The sequence below is a fragment of the Schistocerca gregaria genome, chromosome 8, assembly GCF_023897955.1.
Source record: "Schistocerca gregaria isolate iqSchGreg1 chromosome 8, iqSchGreg1.2, whole genome shotgun sequence".
Lineage (NCBI taxonomy): Eukaryota > Metazoa > Arthropoda > Insecta > Orthoptera > Acrididae > Schistocerca > Schistocerca gregaria.
Window position 1 is genome coordinate 398,027,165 of NC_064927.1, and position 22,213 is coordinate 398,049,377.

Consider the following 22,213-nt stretch of genomic DNA (forward strand, 5'->3'; position numbering starts at 1 on the left):
CCACACCTTGGAGAATGCCAACATTTTCGACAGTATCACATCCCGCCTCGACGCCCAACCAAAGTGGGAAGCTTGGAGTCCAGTCCGGCGCCTAGAAGGAGGTCTGCGAGAAGGCGTGCGGGGGGCGGCGCGGGGAGCCTCGAGACGGCCGCCAGCCGTGGGCCGCGGGGCACGTGGACGAGCGCGCCAGCGGCGGCGGGGGCGGCGGGGGCGGCGGCGGCGGCCGCAGCCGGGCTCAGACGGACGACGTGGCCTGCTGCGAGTCCAGCGTGAGGCTGGAGGCGCGCAGGCTGACGCTGCTCAGGCTGAAGCTGGAGCGGTGCGGGTCGTCGCAGTAGAGGTACAGCCGCGAGCTCACCGAGCGCTGGCAGTCCGGGCACAGCCGCTTCTTCTTCTTGTCGCGCCGCCGCAGCAGCTCGTGCGCGCACCTGCAACACCACCGTCACTCCCACTGCCCGTTCGCACACCGCCACAAATCGTTACATGGTGTACCACACGGCTCTCTGTTGGGACCTTTACTACACTCCTGGAAATTGAAATAAGAACAACGTGAATTCATTGTCCCAGGGAGGGGAAACTTTATTGACACATTCCTGGGGTCAGATACATCACATGATCACACTGACAGAACCACAGGCACATAGACACAGGCAACAGAGCATGCACAATGTCGGCACTAGTACAGTGTATATCCACCTTTCGCAGCAATGCAGGCTGCTATTCTCCCATGGAGACGATCGTAGAGATGCTGGATGTAGTCCTGTGGAATGGCTTGCCATGCCATTTCCACCTGGCACCTCAGTTGGACCAGCGTTCGTGCTGGACGTGCAGACCGCGTGAGACGACGCTTCATCCAGTCCCAAACATGCTCAATGGGGGACAGATCCGGAGATCTTGCTGGTCTGGGTAGTTGACTTACACCTTCTAAAGCACGTTGGGTGGCACGGGATACATTCGGACGTGCATTGTCCTGTTGGAACAGCAAGTTCCCTTGCCGGTCTAGGAATGGTAGAACGATGTGTTCGATGACGGTTTGGATGTACCGTGCACTATTCAGTGTCCCCTCGACGATCACTAGAGGTGTACGGCCAGTGTAGGAGATCGCTCCCCACACCATGATGCCGGATGTTGGCCCTGTGTGCCTCGGTCGTATGCAGTCCTGATTGTGGCGCTCACCTGCACGGCGCCAAACACGCATACGACCATCATTGGCACCAAGGCAGAAGCGACTCTCATCGCTGAAGACGACACGTCTCCATTCGTCCCTCCATTCACGCCTGTCGCGACACCACTGGAGGCGGGCTGCACGATGTTGGGGCGAGAGCGGAAGACGGCCTAACGGTGTGCGGGACCGTAGCCCAGCTTCATGGAGACGGTTGCGAATGGTCCTCGCCGATACCCCAGGAGCAACAGTGTCCCTAATTTGCCGGGAAGTGGCGGTGCGGTCCCCTACGGCACTGCGTAGGATCCTACGGTCTTGGCGTGCATCCGTGCGTCGCTGCGGTTCGGTCCCAGGTCGACTGGCACGTGCATCTTCCGCCGACCACTGGCGACAACATCGATGTACTGTGGAGACATCACGCCCCACGTGTTCAGCAATTCGGCGGCACGTCCACCCGGCCTCCCGCATGCCCACTATACGCCCTCGCTCAAAGTCCGTCAACTGCACATACGGTTCACGTCCACGCTGTCGCGGCATGCTACCAGTGTTAAAGACTGCGATGGAGCTCCGTATGCCACGGCAAACTGGCTGACACTGACGGCGGCGGTGCACAAATGCTGCGCAGCTAGCGCCATTCGACGGCCAACACCGCGGTTCCTGGTGTGTCCGCTGTGCCGTGCGTGTGATCATTGCTTGTACAGCCCTCTCGCAGTGTCCGGAGCAAGTATGGTGGGTCTGACACACCGGTGTCAATGTGTTCTTTTTTCCATTTCCAGGAGTGTATTTCCAGTACTTTTACCATTTTAATGGCCTGGTAAACCATTGCTCTTAAATGATGTTTCTGACGTTATTTATAACAAAAGCCGATTTCTTTGCTATTAATACATATAACGTAGCATCCCTGATAAGTATGACGGCCTTGCCGCAGTGGATACTTCGGTTCCCGTGAGATCACCGAAGTTAAGCGCTGTTGGGCGTAGTCGGCACTTGGACGGGTAACCATCCAGGCCGCCATGCGCTGTTGAAATTTTTCGCGATGCACTCAGCCTCGTGAAGCCACTTGAGGAGCTACTTGACCGAATAGTAGCGGCTTCGGTCAAGAATACCATCTTACGACCGGGAGAGCGGTGTGCTGACCCCACGCCCCTCCTATACACATCACGGCGGTCGTATGGTGCCGGCAGGCCACTCGTGGCCTGAAGACGGAGTGCCTGATAAGTATTAATACCATCCTTATGTTTCTAATCCTGTAGGCTTGAGATATCAGCTTACAAGTGAGTATTAATATGTGGATGTCCATCCTATTGCATGCGTGAGGGACTTCAGCTGATGTTATATATGAGAAAAAGTACTACCACTGCTGTATCTTGAGAATGACATTACTGTCTCACGCGAACAGTTTCGGCGGCACATTATCGCCATCCTCAGGCCCCACCACTGACAAAAGAGTATTAGATTTCCGTGGCACATTTATTCTGGAGTCCTTGTTACTACCACACGTGGTCTAGCTTTCCTCAGGACTCTGTACTCGATACCGTGTTGTCTCCAATGCAATTTTGGCAGTAATGGTGGTAATGTGACGTCGAAACTAGTCGTGCGAGACAATAAAGTCATTCTCAAGATACGGCTGTGGTGGTTGATATGGCGCGCGTCGCTATCCTGTGATCTGGTTCAGAGCGCGCACTGTAATACATTATAGTTAGCTGTGTAGGTGCGGGTGGCGCTCCAGTGGCGATTTGCTATGACGGCGCTGGCGTGTGTTTGCGGTGGCCGGCGGAAAGCGAGAGGGTAGTTCGTTTTCCGGGTATTGCACGGAACGTGAAGTTCGCTCTGCCTGAACTGCTGGTGACTAGCGCTAAGGTTGTAGTGCCTCGCAATATGAGCAGAGTGGTCTAGGTCGGAGGCCACTCGCCGCTGTGCTGGCCATGCGATGGTGATTAATTGGAGTCGGCGTACTTGTTCTGCCTGCCTGTCTGACGTGGAGGTCCGGAGGGGTCCTGTGATACTCTGGCCCGGAGACAACCAGTTGCTGAATTTTTGAGTCGTCTGCCAGGTTAGAGTGTGGCCTCGGTTGGCTCTTCAGATTTTCCCCTGGAAGCTCCAGCAGCGGTTTCTGAACTTTTCTGATGTGGGACGGTGTTGTTGGAACTTTCTGCTGTGTGTGTGGCTCGTTACGATATTTGTTGGTACTAATGTATTTGCTCAACAGGAGTCCTGCCCGGAGTGGCGTTCATGTATGGTACATTTGGCAGTCGATGTGTTAGGTAAAGTCTGGCTAAGAAGGGCGGTTTTGTACAGTATATACATAGTGAATTACTGCTGCTTGGTATAAGTGATCTTCTGGGACCTGAACTACACGATCTCGTCAATTTGTTTGTGTAACAGCATTTAGTGTTATGTTCTGTATTTTTTACTGTGTTATTATTTATTTGGTGGAATTGTAGCGTTTGGTGTCGTTAAGGCACTTCTAAGACTGTGGTTTAACTATACATGTGCGCTTGGTGTTATTGTTTCGTGTTAAGAAGCGAGACTTGTTTGAGATTTGTGTGTTGGCTTCCGGCACTTATTAAGAGCGCCCGAGTTAACGACGCCGTGGTTATCCTGTGCTGTCGGCATGTTATACTGTATTTTTGAATTTTATCCTGTGTTGATAATATCTGTCGTGTGTTAAAGAACATAACCAAGATGCGCAAGTGATGGCCAGTTGTGGGAGGTATGTCGGGGAGCTCGCAGCGGTTTATTTCGGGGACCGTTTCTAGTGGGAAGGCTCAAAAGTGTTGAGAGCTCGCTCGTCTGTGATTGCGTTGGGAGTTGCCCTCGCCTTTTGGTTGTATCAAATTATTATTTTGTTATTGCATTTATTGGTTGTGTGTCACGTTTCTTTCATTTTATGTTGCGAAGCACCATTATCTTTCTCAAAGTTTTTTACAAAAATCATTTGAAATTGTAATGCCAAGTTAATTTATTTTGGGTAAACTCTAAAAGCACTATTGTAAAAGGTTCTTGATTTTATGGTGACAAGCCGCCGTTATTGTTTTTAAAGTTCACTTTTTAACCATTTGTTAAGTTTTGTAAGTTATATGAATTTGTTGTTATTTAAGAGTTTAGTATTGGCAATTTAATAAATTGGGTACCAAGTCTGCTGTTTGGATATTATGGGGCGGAACTCCTTGGATAGTTGTCCTATAAGAATACACATTTCAGTGGTACTTTTCCTCATATAAGTGAGAATGTTCGTGAAAATACATGTTCAGAGTTGGTGGCAGGTGTAAAACATCGTCATAAATTGTACTAAAAGTTTTCGCCGACGATTATTTTGAGCAATTTCTTCATAAACCCACTCGGAGTGTAAATGGTTGCGGAAACATACCCCGCCTCTTAGCAACAAATAATGGTGAGCAAATAGGGAGCATCTTAACGGATACAGGGATTAGTGACCATAGGGGGTTGTTGTAGCAGGACTAACCACCGCAACACCCGCGTAAAAAAAAGAAAAAAGAGAGAGAGAGAGAAAAAAATTCTCCCGACTCCTCAGAAGTGACAGTCTCCACTCATTCCAAGTTAAGGGTGTACCAGATGTGGGTCAAATTCCGAGAAATATTATCGGCAGCAGTTGAGACATGTGTTCTGAACAAATTAATAAAAGATGGTGCTGACTGCCCGTGGTCCACAAATAAGGTCTCGACATTGTTGCATGGGCAAGAAAAAGAGCGTACCAAATTTAAAGAACGCAAAACCTTCAAGAATGGCGACGTTTCACTGAAGTTCGAAACTTAGCGCCGACTTCAATGCGTGATGTTTTCACTAGCTGGCAGAACGAAACTCTGTCTCGAAATCTGGCAGGAAATGCAAAGAGACTGATGGTGGACTTAGAAATGCATATTGAATTCAGCAGTTTTTATTACCATTCACAAACAGCGCATACTGACACGTATTTCACTGTTATGCTGGATAGATTATTCTGTCTCTTAAAGGGTTATTTGCAGTTGGTTCATAAATTTATTGACTTAAATCATATTGTTCACACCTTTAATTTATTTTATTTCGGAATATCTCGGATGTTACGTCGTTACCAAGAATCAAAATTAATGTTTAAGACAAAATGTACCTAGTTTTTTATGTGGAGTCTGATTCTGCAAAAAAATGGGGGTTCCCTATTGAAATTTTAAAGTCGCCTCCCACCCCACCCCCAGGGGGTGAACCTTATTTTTCGAGTTATTTTGGATGTTAACTTAAAATTTACCCTCTGCATATCCTTGGTCAGTCTCTAGAGAGTTTAACGCTTCCGATTTCAGCGGCATTGTACAATGAAGCGCCAAAGAAACTGGTATAGGCATGTGTATTCAAATACAGAAATATGTAAGCAGGCAGAATGAGACCCTATGGTCGGCAATGCCTATATATAAGATAAGTGTCTGGCGCAGTTGTTAGATGGGTTACCGCTGCTACAATGGCAGGTTATCAATACTTAAGTGAGTTTGAACGCAGTGTTATAGCCAGTGCACGAGCGATGGGACACAGCATTTCTGAGGTAGCGATGAAGCGGGATTTTCCCTTACGATCATTTCACGAGTGTACCGTGAATGTCAGGAATCCGGTAAAATATAAAATCTCCGACATCTCTGCTGCCGGAAAAATATCCTGCAAGGACAGGAATGTGTACGGGTATGGAGACAACCTCATGAACCCATGGACCCTGTATGTCAACAGTTGACTTTTCGAGCTGTTGGAGGCTCTGTAATGGTGGGGCCGTATGCAGCTGGTGTTATGTGGGACTCCTGATACGTCTAGATACGACTCTGACAGGTGACACGTATGTAAGCGTCGTGGCTGATCACCTGCATCCATTCATGTCCATTGTGCATTCCGACTGACTCTGGCAATTCCAGCAGGACAATGCGACACCCCACACGCCGAGAATTGCTAGAGAGTGGCTCCAGGAACACTGTTCCGAATTTAAACACTTCCGTTGGCCTCCAGTGTACCCAGACATGAACATTATTGAGCTTATCTGGCGTACTGTTCAGAAGAGATCTCCACCCCCTCGTACTCTTACGGATTTATGGACAACCCTGCAGGATTCCTGATGTCAGTTCCCTCCAGCACTATTTTAGACATTAGTTTGAGTCCCTGCCAAGTCGTGTTGCGGAACTTCTGCTTGCTCGCGGGGGCCTTACACGATATTAGGCAGGTATACCAGTTTCTTTGGGTCTAAGTGTAGTAAGAAAATGGAATGAAGTGATCAGAATGAGGTAACGCCCGATACACATGCAACATATCAAACTTACAGGTAACGCGGGTAGCATCTTAAATAACAAAGTCTACTGAGAGAACTACCACAATCTCCGCTTACTCCATGGTAGCCTACGGTAGCTTTACAACGGCAACAGACAGAATGCAGTGGAGACTGATTATCGACGCATGGTGTACAAGGCCAGTGACAGCTGGACAAGTAAAGAAGCAAGTATTTAGCGAAGAGCAGCGGCGAGACCTGGCGTGCAGGATGTGCGCGCAGGGCAGCGCCTCGAGGCTGTCGTCGTCGAGGCCGAAGGGCTGGCTGCAGGCGCCGCACTGCAGCTCCAGCTCGTCCTCCAGGCAGCGCGCCAGCCGCTCCTGGACCGCCTGCTGCTCCTCGTCCCCCAGCGCCTGGTAGATGCGAGCCAGGCGGACGCGTACCGTCCGGACCAGCAGCTGTCGGCACAACACAGCGTCACACCTGCTCTGGAAACACAGCAGCTCCAAACAGTCTACAGCAAAACACTCAGCTACACACGGATTGGAGTAGCGTCCCCTCAGTGTTGAACCAACACTACAGACATAGCTACGCCGCCCTTTGCGATCGTGTGTATAAGACTGAGGTCATCACGTGCTGGGACCGACTAGTTACCATTTACAAATGGTTCAAATGGATCTGAGCACTATGGGACTTAACATCTATGATCATCAGTCCCCTAGAACTTAGAACTACTTAAACCTAACTAACCTAAGGACAGCACACAACACCCAGCCATCACGAGGCAGAGAAAATCCCTGACCCCGCCGGGAATCGAACCCGGACCATTTACATTATCTGATCAAAAGTATTCGGATACCTGAAACTTCCTGGCAGATTAAAACTCTGTGCCTGACCGAGACTTGAACTCGGGACCTTTGCCTTTCGCGGGAAAGTGCTCTGCCGACTGAGCTACCCAAGCACGACTCACGCCCTGTCCTCACAGCTTTACTTCTGCCAGTACCTCGTCTCCTACCTTCCAAACATTACAGAAGCCTCCCTGCGAACCTTGCAGAAGCACTTCTCAAAGAAAGGCAAAGGTCCCGAGTTCGAGTCTCGGTCCGGCACACAGTTTTAATCTGACAGGAAGTTTCATATCAGCGCACAGTCCACTGCAGAGTGAAAATCTCATTCTGGATACATCCCCCAGGCTGTGGCTAAGCCATGTCTCCGCAATATCCTTTCTTTCAGGAGTGCTAGTTGTGCAACTTTCGCAGGAGAGCCTCTGTAAATTTAGGAAGGTAGGAGATGACATACTGACAGAAGTATAGCTGTGAGGACGGGGCGTGAGTCGTGCTTCGGTAGCTCAGTTGCTAGAGCACTTGCCCGCGAAGGGCAAAGGTCCCGAGTTCGAGTCTCGGTCCGGCACACAGTTTCATATCAGCGCACACTCCACTGCAGAGTGCAAATCTCATTCTGGAAACATCCCCCAGGCTGTGGCTAAGCCATGTCTCCGCAATATCCTTTCTTTCAGGAGTGCTAGTTGTGCAACTTTCGCAGGAGAGCCTCTGTAAATTTAGGAAGGTAGGAGATGACATACTGACAGAAGTATAGCTGTGAGGACGGGGCGTGAGTCGTGCTTCGGTAGCTCAGTTGCTAGAGCACTTGCCCGCGAAGGGCAAAGGTCCCGAGTTCGAGTCTCGGTCCGGCACACAGTTTCATATCAGCGCACACTCCACTGCAGAGTGCAAATCTCATTCTGGAAACATCCCCCAGGCTGTGGCTAAGCCATGTCTCCGCAATATCCTTTCTTTCAGGAGTTCTAGTTCTGCAACTTTCGCAGGAGAGCCTCTGTAAATTTAGGAAGGTAGGAGATGACATACTGGCAGAAGTATGGCTGTGAGGACGGGGCGTGAGTCGTGCTTGGGTAGCTCAGTCGGTAGAGCACTTGCCCGCGAAGGACAAAGGTCCCGAGTTCGAGTCTCGATCCGGCATACAGTTTTAATCTGCCAGGAAGTTCCATATCAGCTCATACTCCGCTGCAGAGTGAAAATCTCATTCTGGTATTCGGATACCTATTGGCGGAGATTAATATGGTTTACATCACACCTTTCGTCTTTATAACGGCTATGCTGGGGACACTTTCTGTGAGATATCTGAATATCTGTGATAGACATCCCTGGGGTTGTGAAGCAGCTGAATGTGTTGAAAATAAATAAATCGCCAGGTCCTGATGGGATTCCAATTCGGTTTTACTGAGAGTATTCTATTGAATTGGCTCCTTACTTAACTTGCATTTATCGCGAATCTCTTGTTCAACGTAAAGTCCCGAGAGACTGGAAAAAAGCGCAGGTAACGCCTGTATATCAGAAGGGTAGAAGGACAGATCCTCAAAATTACAGACCAATATCCTTAACATCGGTTTGTTGCAGGATTCTCGAACATATTCTCAGTTCGAATGTAATGAATTTCCTTGAGACAGAGAAGTTGCTGTCCATGCATCATCACGGCTTTAGAAAGCATCGCTCCTGCGAAACGCAACTCGCCCTTTTTCACATGATATCTTGCGAACCATGGATGAAGGGTATCAGACGTATGCCATATTCCTTGACTTCCGGAAAGCGTTTGACTCGGAACCCCACTGCAGACTCCTAACTAAGGTACGAGCATATGGGATTGGTTCCCAAGCTAGGTTAGTTAGGTTTAAGTAGTTCTACGTTCTAGGGGACTGATGACCTCAGGTGTTAAGTCCCATAGTGCTCAGAGCCATTTGAACCATTTTTTGGTTCCCAAGTATGTGAGTGGCTCGAAGGCTTCTTAAGTAATAGAACCCAGTATGTTGTCCTCGATGGTGAGTGTTCATCGGAGGTGAGGGTATCATCTGGAGTGCCCCAGGGAAGTGTGGTTGGTCCGCTGTTTTCTATCTACATAAATGATCTTTTGAATAGGGTCGATAGCAATGTGCGGCTGTTTGCTGATGATGCTGTGGTGTACGGGAAGGTGTCGTCGTTGAGTGACTGTAGGAGGATACAAGATGATATGGGCATGTTTTTGATTGGTGTAAAGAATAGCAGGTAACTCTAAATATAGATAAATGTAAATTGATACAGATGAATAATAAAAAGAATCCCGTAATGTTTGAATACTCCATTAGCAGTGTAGTGCTTGACACAGTCACGTCGATTAAATATTTGGGCGTAACATTGCAGAGCGATATGAAGTGGGACAAGCATGTAATGGCAGTTGTGAGGAAGGCGGATAGTCGTCTTCGGTTCATTGGTAGAATTTTGGGAAGATATGGTTCATCTGTAAAGGAGGCCGCTAATGAAACACTAATACGACCTACTCTTGAGTACTGCTCGAGCGTTTGGGATCCCTATCAGATCTGATTGAGGGAGGACATAGAAGAAATTCAGAGGCGGGCTGCTAGATTTGTTACTGGTAGGTTTGATCATCAAGCGAGTGTTACAGAAATGCTTCAGGAACTCGGGTGGGAGTGTCTGGAGGAAAGAAGGCGTTCTTTTCGTGAATCGCTACTGAGTAAATTTAGAGAACCAGCATTTGAGGCTGACTGCAGTATAATTTTACTGCCGTCAACTTATATTTCGCGGAAAGACCACAAAGATAAGAGATTAGGGCTCGTACAGAGGCATACAGGCAGTCATTTTTCCCTCGTTCTGTTTGGGAGTGGAACAGGGAGAGAAGATGCTAGTTGTGGTACGAGGTGCCCTACGCCACGCACCGTATGGTGGATTGCGGGGCATGTATGTACATGTAGATGTAGAGTGGCAGCCCGCTATTCCTCAAGAGCCGAAGCTAGAGAAAGCAGTGATGTTGCACGCTGGGGCTAAAGTGAAGTCGACGTTCTAAATCCCAAAGGTGTTCTGCTGCGTTCAGGTTGAGACTCTGCTCAGGCTAGTGGATTTTAGGAATGTTATTGTGCACAAACCATTGCCTGACAGATGCAGGGTGCGTTGCCATGCCGATACAGTCAATCATCGTCTCTGAACGGTTACACTATTGTACGCTGTAAAAGCAGTTCACATCCTTCCGAATTCAGCAATTTATTAAGGTAAGGTAGGCAAGGTTTACTATCTTTTGGTTCAAAAAATCGATTTATTTAAATTGAATTTTTGGAGCCATGAAAGTGTTTAGAATCCACCGCTGAAACGTTTTTTCCGAATACGGAACGGAAATGTTTGTTATTCGCGGTTGAACAAAAAAATGCACCTGCCTGAAATCGGCCTTTTTCACGCACCAGTTTTTTTTCTTTCGGAGGACGACTCATTGTACCGGTGCTTGGGAGCAAAAACACAACAAGTTCAAATGAATGTTTGAACGCGTGTGTTTGGAAGGTGGCCCCCAAGCATTTGCATTCTGGTGCGAAGACTGTGGAGATTGCGGCTTTCGGGCAGTGAGCACGTTATTCAGCAATTCTGAAGACCATAACAACGATGGACGTCACCCTGGGACTCTATTCGACGCAGTTCGCCAAGTATTCCGACGACCACCGGATTCAAGCGACCGAAAACCGCTTGTCACCGGCCTTACGTGCGGCTCTGGAGCAGCGCAGGATGACCCAGATCGAGCAGAACGCCCTCTATGAGGAAGAGGATGGACTAGTTTGTGGACCCGGAATAGCAGATTGAACGTACATTGCATAATATTGCATTTACATGTAGTCAAAAGTTCAAGCGCGTTCTTCTGGAAATGACTTTTTTTTACTATCGGGCGGTATGGTAACTTCAAATCTACTGAACCGACTGGCATGATTCTTTGTTTCCGACGAATGTAACTAAATTGTCTAAGAGCTGAACCACTTTTATTCCGATCCATAGACTATATATATTTTTACTTGGCCGACGAACTCGAAAAATTTACGAAAAAAACTCTATTTTTTTCAAATAGCCGCCATTTTGTTTCCTATGGTCCAAATAACCTAAGCGAGGTACAACTCCTAAGGAATCTTATATACTTCGCTAACGTCAATTCAATTTTTATTTCAGACGAGCCGGCTGACCTGTGACATACCGCGCATGGAGGTCTACATCGAAATTTTGTTTCGTTCCGACGGCACTTCCGCCTTTGCTTTTCTACATTTCCGGTAGAACAATTTCCAGTTTGTAGAGGAAATATCAATAAAAATTTTGACCAAATTTGACATTGGTATCTATAACACACCCCGAGAAAAAAAATCTCAAAGAACATGCTTTTTTCGGGCCAAAGATAGTAAACCTCCCCTTAAGCACAATAAGGAGACGGCAGCTCATTCACGAAGAACACCCAACAACCCTATACAGTAGTACCACCTCCTCCACACTTCACTTGTAGCACTGCACTTGGTGGCAGGTAACGTTCTCCAAGCATTGACATAGCATATACTCTCCCATCGGATTGGCTCAGAGTATCGCTTAATTCACCCCTACACATCACTCTTTTACAGTCATCCACTCTCCAATGGCGTCGCTCTTCACTCCACTTCAAGTTTTTTAGTATTGACTACAGAAATATGCGGCTTATGAGGAGCTGCTCGACCACTGTACCCAATTTTTTAACTCCTTGCGCACACTCATTGTGCTAGCTGCGTTACTGCCAGCCATCTGGAACTCTCGATTGATTTTCTTCTCTGGTTTAATGCGACGTTTTACAACCACCATTGATAATGCTCGACTGTCCCTGTCCGACAGTACATGACGTTCTGCCTGGTCTTGGTTTAGCAGTGGATGTTCGTGTTTCCACTTCACAGTAGCATCACCAACGGTCAACTTGGGAAGCTTTACGAAGGTTGAAACGCACCTGATGGCTTTGTCACTCAGGTAAGGCCACGATCGGAGGCGCTGGGTTCTCCTGATCGATTCACTCTGTTGTTGGTGCTTCTCTACTGACAACACAATACTTCCTTCCTCCTTTTACATTGACGAGTCCACCCCTGGTGACAGGTAGTGGCCAGTTCCGCATTGCATGGGGGTCATTTTGAGCGGATAGTGTTGCAGCAGTACGGTTTGTATGAGTCTCGGCGTGACAACGATGTTTCATAGAGACAGAATATGTCCGTCAGACAGGTACGTTAAACTGGGCGGGCCCCTTGGTGGGCTATGTGGCGGCACCGGAGCTCATCCACTCCCTTTCCTTCATCCATAACAAGGCAAACCCTAAACTAGACTGTAGAAGCACTCGTCACAGTCACCCACACGACTTAGATACGCGTTTGACACTTCGCAACAGATTGGAGGAAGATAACGGCAAACCACCTCGACTAGGACATGGCACAGCACGTCGGTGAGGGATTCCTGTATTCCTACTTATGCTCCCCTACACTGATTCCCTTTCACATTACGTAGTACTTCTGCGTTTCGATGCAGCATGTCTCCCAAAAACTGAGTCACGCACTTCAAAAATCGAGCTATAACCCCACGCAGCCTCCACCCTCCGCCTCCTCTCTTCTCAGAGTCACTGTACCAAACGTCCGATACCGGACGTTCCTATATTACTTCTGTTAGCATGCTAACCACTGACTGCCGTTATCCATGCCTCTCAGCACTTCGTGCCATCATTTGTGACGTGCATTATTACAAACACAATCTTACAACTACCCAAATTAAATTCATTCACATTCATAAAAAGCGCTCTCAAATGTGGATTATACGCTACATAATTCAACAGAATATTCCTTGCAAATATAAAAATTAAAAGTTTGTCACTTTTGCGAATTAAAAGTGATATGTCATTATACAAACATGTTTAATTTAATACAGTAAAACATAGCTAAATATCTACATCTACATCTACATCTACATGACTACTCTGCAATTCACATTTAAGTGCTTGGCAGAGGGTTCATCGAACCACAATCATACTATCTCTCTACTATTCCACTCCCGAACAGCGAGCGGGAAAAACGAACACCTAAACCTTTCTGTTCGAGCTCTGATTTCTCTTATTTTATTTTGATGATCATTCCTACCTATGTAGGTTGGGCTCAACAAAATATTTTCGCATTCGGAAGAGAAAGTTGGTGACTGAAATTTCGTAAAAAGCTCTCGCCGCGACGAAAAACGTCTATGCTGTAATGACTTCCATCCCAACTCGTGTATCATATCTGCCACACTCTCTCCCCTATAACGCGATAATACAAAACGAGCTGCCCTTCTTTGCACCCTCTCGATGTCCTCCGTCAATCCCACCTGGTAAGGATCCCACACCGCGCAGCAATATTCTAACAGAGGACGAACGAGTGTAGTGTAAGCTGTCTCTTTAGTGGACTTGTTGCATCTTCTAGGTGTCCTGCCAATGAAACGCAACCTTTGGCTCGCCTTCCCGACAATATTATCTATGTGGTCCTTCCAACTGAAGTTGTTTGTAATTTTAATACCCAGGTACTTAGTTGAATTGACAGCCTTGAGAATTGTACTATTTATCGAGTAATCGAATTCCAACGGATTTCTTTTGGAACTCATGTGGATCATCTCACACTTTTCGTTATTTAGCGTCAACTGCCACCTGACACACCATACAGCAATCTTTTCTAAATCGCTTTGCAGCTGATACTGGTCTTCGGATGACCTTACTAGACGGTAAATTACAGCATCATCTGCGAACAACCTAAGAGAACTGCTCAGATTGTCACCCAGGTCATTTATATAGATCAGGAACAGTAGAGGTCCCAGGACGCTTCCCTGGGGAACACCTGATATCACTTCAGTTTTACTCGATGATTTGCCGTCTATTACTACGAACTGCGACCTTCCTGACAGAAAATCACGAATCCAGTCGCACAACTGAGACGATACCCCATAGCTCCGCAGCTTGATTAGAAGTCGCTTGTGAGGAACGGTGTCAAAAGCTTTCCGGAAATCTAGAAATACGGAATCAACTTGAGATCCCCTGTCGATAGCGGCCATTACTTCGTGCGAATAAAGAGCTAGCTGCGTTGCACAAGAGCGATGTTTTCTGAAGCCATGCTGATTACGTGTCAATAGATCGTTCCCTTCGAGGTGATTCATAATGTTTGAATACAGTATATGCTCCAAAACCCTACTGCAAACCGACGTCAATGATATAGGTCTGTAGTTAAATGGATTACTCCTACTACCCTTCTTGAACACTGGTGCGACCTGCGCAATTTTCCAATCTGTGGGTACAGATCTATCGGTGAGCGAGCGGTTGTATATGAGTGCTAAGTAGGGAGCTATAGTATCAGCGTAATCTGAAAGGAACCTAATCGGTATACAATCTGGACCTGAAGACTTGCCCGTATCAAGCGATTTGAGTTGCTTCGCAACCCCTAAGGTATCTACTTCTAAGAAACTCATGCTAGCAGATGTTCGTGTTTCAAATTCTGGAATATTCCATTCGTCTTCCCTGGTGAAGGAATTTCGGAAAACTGCGTTCAATAACTCCGCTTTAGCGGCGCAGTCGTCGATAACAGTACCATCGGCACTGCGCAGCGAAGGTATTGACTGCGTCTTGCCGCTTGTGTACTTTACATACGACCAGAATTTCTTCGGATTTTCTACCAAATTTCGAGACAATGTTTCGTTGTGGAACCTTTTAAAGGCATCTCGCATCGAAGTACGTGCCAAATTTCGCGCGTCTGTAAATTTTAGCCCATCTTCAGGATTTCGCGTTCTTCTGAACTTCGCATGCTTTTTCCGTTGCCTCTGCAACAGCGTTCGGACCTTTTTTGTGTACCACGGGGGATCCGTTCCATCTCTTACCAATTTATGAGGTATGAATATCTCAATTGCTGTTGCTACTATATCTTTGAATTTAAGCCACATCTCGTCTACATTCGCATAGTCAGTTCGGAAGGAATGGAAATTGTCTTTTAGGAAGGCTTCTAGTGGTACTTTATCCGCTTTTTTAAATAAAATTATTTTGCGTTTGTTTCTGATGGATTTGGAAGAAATGGTATTGAGCCTAGCTACAATGACCTTGTGATCACTAATCCCTGTATCAGTCATGATGCTCTCTATCAGCTCTGGATTGTTTGTGGCCAAGAGGTCAAGTGTGTTTTCGCAACCATTTACAATTCGCGTGGGTTCGTGGACTAACTGCTCTAAATAATTTTCGGAGAATGCATTTAGGACAATCTCGGAAGACGTTTTGTGCCTACCACCGGTTTTGAACAAGTATTTTTGCCAACATACCGAGGGTAGGTTGAAGTCCCCACCAACTATAACCGTATGAGTGGGGTATTTATTTGTTACGAGACTCAAACTTTCTCTGAACTGTTCCGCAACTGTATCATCGGAGTCTGGGGGTCGGTAGAAGGAGCCAATTATTAAGTTAATTCGGCTGTTAAGTATAACCTCCACCCACACCAATTCGCACAGAGTATCTACTTCGACTTCACTACAAGATAAACCACTACTGACAGACACCAACACTCCACCACCAATTCTGCCTAATCTATCTTTCCTGAACACCGTCTGAGACTTCGTAAAAATTTCTGCAGAACTTATTTCAGGCTTTAGCCAGCTTTCTGTACCTATAACGATATCAGCTTCTGTGCTTTCTATTAGCGCTTGAAGCTCAAGGACTTTTCCAGCGCAACTACAACAGTTTACAACTATAATTCCGACTGTTCCTTGATCCAAGCACGTCCTGTAATTGCCAAGCACCCTTTGACATTGCAGCCCATCCCGCACTTTCCCGAGGCCTTCTAACCTAAAAAACCGCCCAGTCCACGCCACACAGCCTCCGCTACCCGTGTAGCCGCCAGCTGAGTGTAGTGAACTCCTGACCTATTCAGCGGAACCCGAAACCCCACCACCCTATGGCGCAAGTCAAGGAATCTGCAGCCCATACGGTCGCAAAACCGTCTGAGCCTCTGATTCAGACCCTCCACCCGGCTCTGCACCAAAGATCCGCATGTAAATGTGCTTGTTAACAGGAATGTTTTATCACTATAGTCCAATTCACGAATTACGGTGGGACCCGTAGATAGAGGCACGGAAGAAAAACTTAGTGTTGTCAATTCCAAGACACTGTTGTGGTATTCGCTAAGAGGTGCATTGCGCTTGAAGAAAAAGGGTATTTTGCAAATCACATGTCTCGTTCACTTATATGGCATTTATCGCTTACCGCCAACACCACCCATGACAACGCGTAATAAATTTAATACAAATTCAGCAAATAACTCGCTATGGTCACTTTTAAATCTCGCACAGGCTACGACGTCAACAGAAGAGCGCTCGGAACATTAAAAATAGGCTCTTACTGATCGCCGGTGAGCGTGTGACGTCAGTTGCGCAGAACGAGTCTAAACTTGACCACCTTCCTTCTTGATTCTTAAGATAACATACGAGACATAAGCTGCGAATTTTTGATATTATAGTGAGTTTGCGAGAAAAATGGAAGCCAGGTAACCCATTTTGCACGCTGTCGTTTATGTGTTACAGTGAATACTCGTTTTTACTGAGAACGCGTTCTTGATGCGTGACTCTACATTGTACTGAACTCTAATTTATTTCTGGTCAAAAGTGAATGTCATTTAACACTGGATTTATCTAGAAAAAACACATTTTGGCAAAATAGCTCAGTTAAAACTGTTTCGATCAAGGTCACGTTTCGTTTACTTTACATGTGACGCATTGAAAAGATCCCTAGTAGCTAGTACAAGTGGAAGGTCTCCACCTACGACAGCAGCCAGTCAAAAACACACAGAAACTGTAGCTAGTACGAGTGCAGTGCCTCAGATAATTCTAGCTAGTGACGGAGATCCAGAATATGCGGCTAAGGCGAAACAACAATCCTAAATAACAGTAGCTAGACAAAAAGGTCTTGGATAGTTGACAAAAAGTGCCAAGAGGCGAAACTGGATTTGGATTCAACACACACTTCTGTACAAATCAGTGATAATACGAGGGTTGTCCAGAAAGTAAGTGCCGATCGGTTGCTAAATGTAAACAACAGTGAAAATTAGAAACTTTTATTTGTGAGAGTTAGCTATACTTTCCAGATACTTCTCTACATAGTCGCCGCTCCGATTTAGACATTTGTCGGAGCGTTATACCAAATTTCCAACACCACCGTCATAGAAGTCAGCTGCCTGTGTTTTCCGATAATTCTCTACGCTGGTCTATAGCGCATAGCTTGCACCGAAGTGTTGTCTTCGTATCTAGCGTTTCATGTGAACAGAGATGATACTTAGGGCGAGCCAATTAGGGCTGTGTTGTGGGTGATCGAACATTTCCCATCTAAGAGGCTGCAGGAGCGTCTTCACTGCCCCTGCAGAGTGCGGCTGAGAGTTGCCATGAAGAAGGAAGTGCGTGGCAGTTGTATTAGCTGTAGGCTGCATTCATTAAGGCGAAGCCTCTCAGCGGGCCCTCCTACTCGGCGGGAGACATTGTTCTAGGCACCTTTACTCGCTCACAGTGAACTCACAATTGAAAAGAGCGTCTTGATGCGATCGACGGTCATACTAGAGACACTGACAACATATCTGTGCAAAGCTTCATCGGGCTTTCACTGTGGTGTACATTTCGCAACCGATCGGAACTTACTTTCTGGACAACCCTCGTACAATTATATGAGCTCCTGATGCCGACAGAGCAAAAGCAGACCTCTGCGATACTATTGGAGTGGTTCTTCCAAAGGATGAACAGTGTTTGCATGCGAATGGAACTAAGTATGGATGCTCGATAAATCGTATTGCAGGCATGTGTTGTTGAATCGGTTTCAATAATTAGGGACGAATGTGGTTGCAAACTCTTGGTTTAAAGCAGTGAAAATGTGCCACTGTTAAATGTTGCTAAATATGTAAGTAGTTCATCAGTGTCTTAAGTCTTAATATTCTGACTAATTTGCATAATGCATAGAAACTCCTATAGAATATCTAATCTCTTCTTAAGTAAGCAAATAAATATGCTTTTTCAGGTCCGAATTCGACGTGTCCAAAGAAAAATTATTGCAACTAGAAGAAGTGCAAGAGACAAATTTATCTTTAAGAACGACTGCCAAGACAGCAGCCTTAGGAACATGCCAGTGATTTGTTGGCTGTTTGTGTAAGAAAGCGTTTATGCGAAAAAGGTGCTTTTGTACGAAAAAAGCAACCTGTGTAATTCGAAATGCCATGACAGTTTGCCTTGCAGTAACAAGTAATCTAAACTTGTTTCCTTTTTATTGTTTGTTGTGTTTCTCTTTTTATTGAGACTCAAGCCATTTTTGTTAAACGCCTCAGACTAATTAATATATTTTAATGTACGTTTATTTTTATTTCATTCTTTTTAATTAAAACCGTTGATGTGTCTGGTGATGTTCTTTAATATGTTACTTTAGTGGATGACTACATAGTATTAAAGAATACAAATATTTTTAATCTCAACCAACACTTGATTGCTTTTGGTTGAATTATTTCCCTCGAAGAAGTTTCTCTACCTAAAACTAATTTTACCTGGATTTTAAATATGCACAGCAGTAAATTCTAGTTATGGCCAGGAAATTCATTTTTGTAACAATGGCATTCAGTATAAACTACACCCCACAACAGAATTAAAGGATGATATTTTCGAGAGCCCGTAATTGTCCACCATTACGACACGTAAGTTTTAAGTTTGGCTCAAAGGTGACTACACCCTTTCTCTGTAATGGTGCAAAAGACTCGCGCCCTGCAGCATCACCCTCTGCATCGGTGATGCTTCAAACAGCAAGCTGTGTACACATGCAAAAATAGGGCCACAGCTCAGAAGTTGTGAATCGTAAAGTGCATTAATGCTGCAAGAAATGCTGTTAGAAATATCACCAAAATTCTGCCCGACGCCACCGTGTACGTGTCACACGATGAGACGATTGTCACAGCCCACCTTACCGACTTTCAATCCCTTATTTGAAGTCTCTGTAAGCACCTCACAATTCTACCTCACAGGAACTTCGACACCAATTAAGTGTAGAGGCTACTTAGCGCCTGAAGCAAGACGACGTCACGCAAGGACTGTCGAAGGGGTTGCCTGACCTTCAGGCGATAGAGCAGCCGTCAGGCTGATTTGGTGTCGAAATTTATTTCCTAACAAGCTCAATAAAGATGGAATGGTGGGACCAAGGTTGTGCCCAGATTCAGTGGTCTTAGAAGGACACTTTTCTGCTTTTTTTAATGTACACGCTAATATTATACTGACGCATGATCGCTCCACAGAACGTCGTGAAATACGACGGGCTGAAAAAGCATGAGTACCCTTTGCTGCTTCGGATCACGTTCGAATTCTGTCGAATGGTTTTAAATTGTGGCTCCAACCAGTACACGAGAGCAAAACGTGCGGTCGCGGTGCACTCCAAAGGGTCACGATCACATTCAAATGGGGATGCAGCCCGACAATGTCCTGAGAGAAGGGTTGAAACATCCGAAGGTGTTAGTGGTATCAGAGATTGTCAAGAGCATCTTCCTATTGCTTATCACCATGCGAACTGTTGTGTTGCAACAGCGAAATCTGTGAGAATCAACACCTCAGGGAAAGGGGTGGTTCTTTTAACGCGCTTTTCCACCCCATGGGGCCTTTTCGTGTCGATTCTAAGAGGCAGTATGTCTGAGATATTTTCGTCAGTCAGCCTTAGGGAAACTGCATAATTTCAACACTGGGTGTCGCGATTCTCACCTCTGTCGCAGAGGTGTCAGAAGAAGGGGTGAAATGTTTGTAGGAGGGGCTGTGAGGACCTTCTTATCTCGTGAGACGTCCTTGGTTGCTGGCCGGAATTGTGGTGGAATGGTGCCAATGTGACATCATTAACACACCTCAAAACTCGCATGAACTTCTGAGCTGTGGCCTTCTGTTCGCATGTGTAGACACCTTCCCATTTCAAGCGTCACCGATGCAGAGGGCGACGCTGTAGGGCGCCACACAAAGGCACCACACTTTCATACTATTACAGATGAAATTACAATTATATTAATACCGTCAGCTGCTGACGGACGTTTATATAGATCAACGGGGACGGGTGAAAATATGTGCCCCGACCGGGACTCGAACCCGGGATCTCCTACTTACATGGCAGACGCTCTATCCATCTGAGCCGCCGAGGGCACAGAGGATAGTGCGACTGCAGGGACTATCTCGCTCACGCCTCCAGCGAGACCCACATTCTCACCTTGTATGTCCACACACTACATTCGTAGTGTCTCACTCCAAAGCACTCATTACTTGTGGAAGACATTCTTACCAAGTCCAAGAGTTCGTGGAATATGTGTGCATCCGTACAGAAGAAGAAAGTCAGACCGATATTGCCAGAACTATATACTTATATGGATATACGGTATTACATATCAGGTTTGTAGGCACCTTTGAGCCAGGTTTCAAACTTTTGTATCGCACTGGGAGGCAATTACAGGATTTCGAATAAGTGATGCTTTCATTCTGTGTGCAGTATAGGTTTAACTAGAGAAATCGCATTCCGATTAATAACCGGTTCTGAAAGCAACATACGTATCAAAGTGTTGTAACTTAACAAGTTTGCACTTCTGACACTTTCGGCGGGAACTGTGTCTGTACAACAGTGATGATGCTACAATGCTTACTGGCTTTCCCGCTGGATCAGGTCAGGTCCAGCTCGTCGCTGCTGTACCTACTCCGGCCGCTAATCACCTTATACCACTCTGAACTGCACACCATACTACAACTTTCCTTTAAGATATTTCCTTATTGAAGATACCTCCCTTCCGAACACACATGGAAATGTCCTATACTGCAGCGTTTTTAAAGGGAACCCCCAAATCGTAACTGTGGGTCAATGAGTAGATTCTGCGCAGAATCGGAGAGGAAAGGAGTGCTTGGAAAACAATGACAAGAAGAAGGGACAGCTGATAAGATATCAGGGTTCAAATGGTTCAAATGGCTCTGAGCACTATGGGACTTAACTGCTGTGGTCATCAGTCCCCTAGAACTTAGAACTACTTAAACCTAACTAACCTAAGGACATCACACACATCCATGTCCGAGGCAGCATTCGAACCTGCGACCGTAGCGGTCCCGCGGTACCGGACTGTAGAGCCTAGAACCGCTCGGCAAGATATCAGGGACTTGCTTCCATAGTACTAGAGGGAGTTGTTGAGGCTAAAAATTGTAAGGAAGACAGAGACTGGAATACACGAAGCAAGTAATTGAGGGCTAGGGCTAGTTTGCAAGTGCTACTCTGAGATGAAGAGGTTGGCACAGAAGAGCGGGCCGTATCAAACCGTTAAGAGAGAGAGAGAGAGAGAGAGAGAGAGAGAGAGAGAGAGAGAGAGAGAGAGAGAGAGAGAGACAGAAAGAGAGAGAGAGAGAGAGAACAGAAACCCATGCACACAAAAGTTCCTAAGTAACATTAGCTCGCTTAAAAAAAGTCTTGGAACATGATCCTCCAACTTGAATTATTTAGACTAGGAAATTGTTAGATTAGGTCAAAATAGATTCAGGAGTTTCTACTGTAATTTCTCATTTTGAAATTTTCACAAACGATAGCTACAATGCTGGAAAAAATGTAACGCCCTGAAAAATTGTGATCAGTGCCACCAAGGTTTAATGTACTGTAGTGTTAGTTATTCTTTTGTCACGCTCGTCGGCGATAAGATGAACCTGAGGAGGCTTGCCTGCGTACCCTAAATTTTGACTCTGCTGACAGTATCAGTGCTGAGTTTAGAGGTGAACAGTATTTGCAGAATTCATTCTAGCGTACAGCTATGCCCCACCGACGTGTTCGCTCTTCTGTTAAAAAGCTTCAAACATTTGTGCGTGCTCGCATTTCGGGCCTGTGGAAGATGGATGGACACAAGACGGATTGTTGCACATGTTGGGCAGAACGTATCGGTGGTGAGTCGCTGCTTCCAAGACTGGTCTGTGGAACATTCGAACAGCAGCAGACCGGGTTCT

General features: G+C 46.2%; 1 protein-coding gene across 1 annotated transcript in view; it reads right to left on the reverse strand.

Annotated features, from left to right (window-relative positions):
* Positions 1-235: 235 nt before the first annotated feature.
* Positions 236-22,213, reverse strand: part of LOC126285214 (43 kDa receptor-associated protein of the synapse homolog) — a 108,993-nt gene continuing 87,015 nt past the window's right edge. The window contains exons 8-9 of the mRNA XM_049984517.1: positions 6,654-6,853; positions 236-428 (exon numbers count right to left, since the gene is read on the reverse strand). Coding sequence (XP_049840474.1) covers positions 236-428; positions 6,654-6,853 — 393 coding nt within the window. The remainder of the gene's footprint in view (positions 429-6,653; positions 6,854-22,213) is intronic.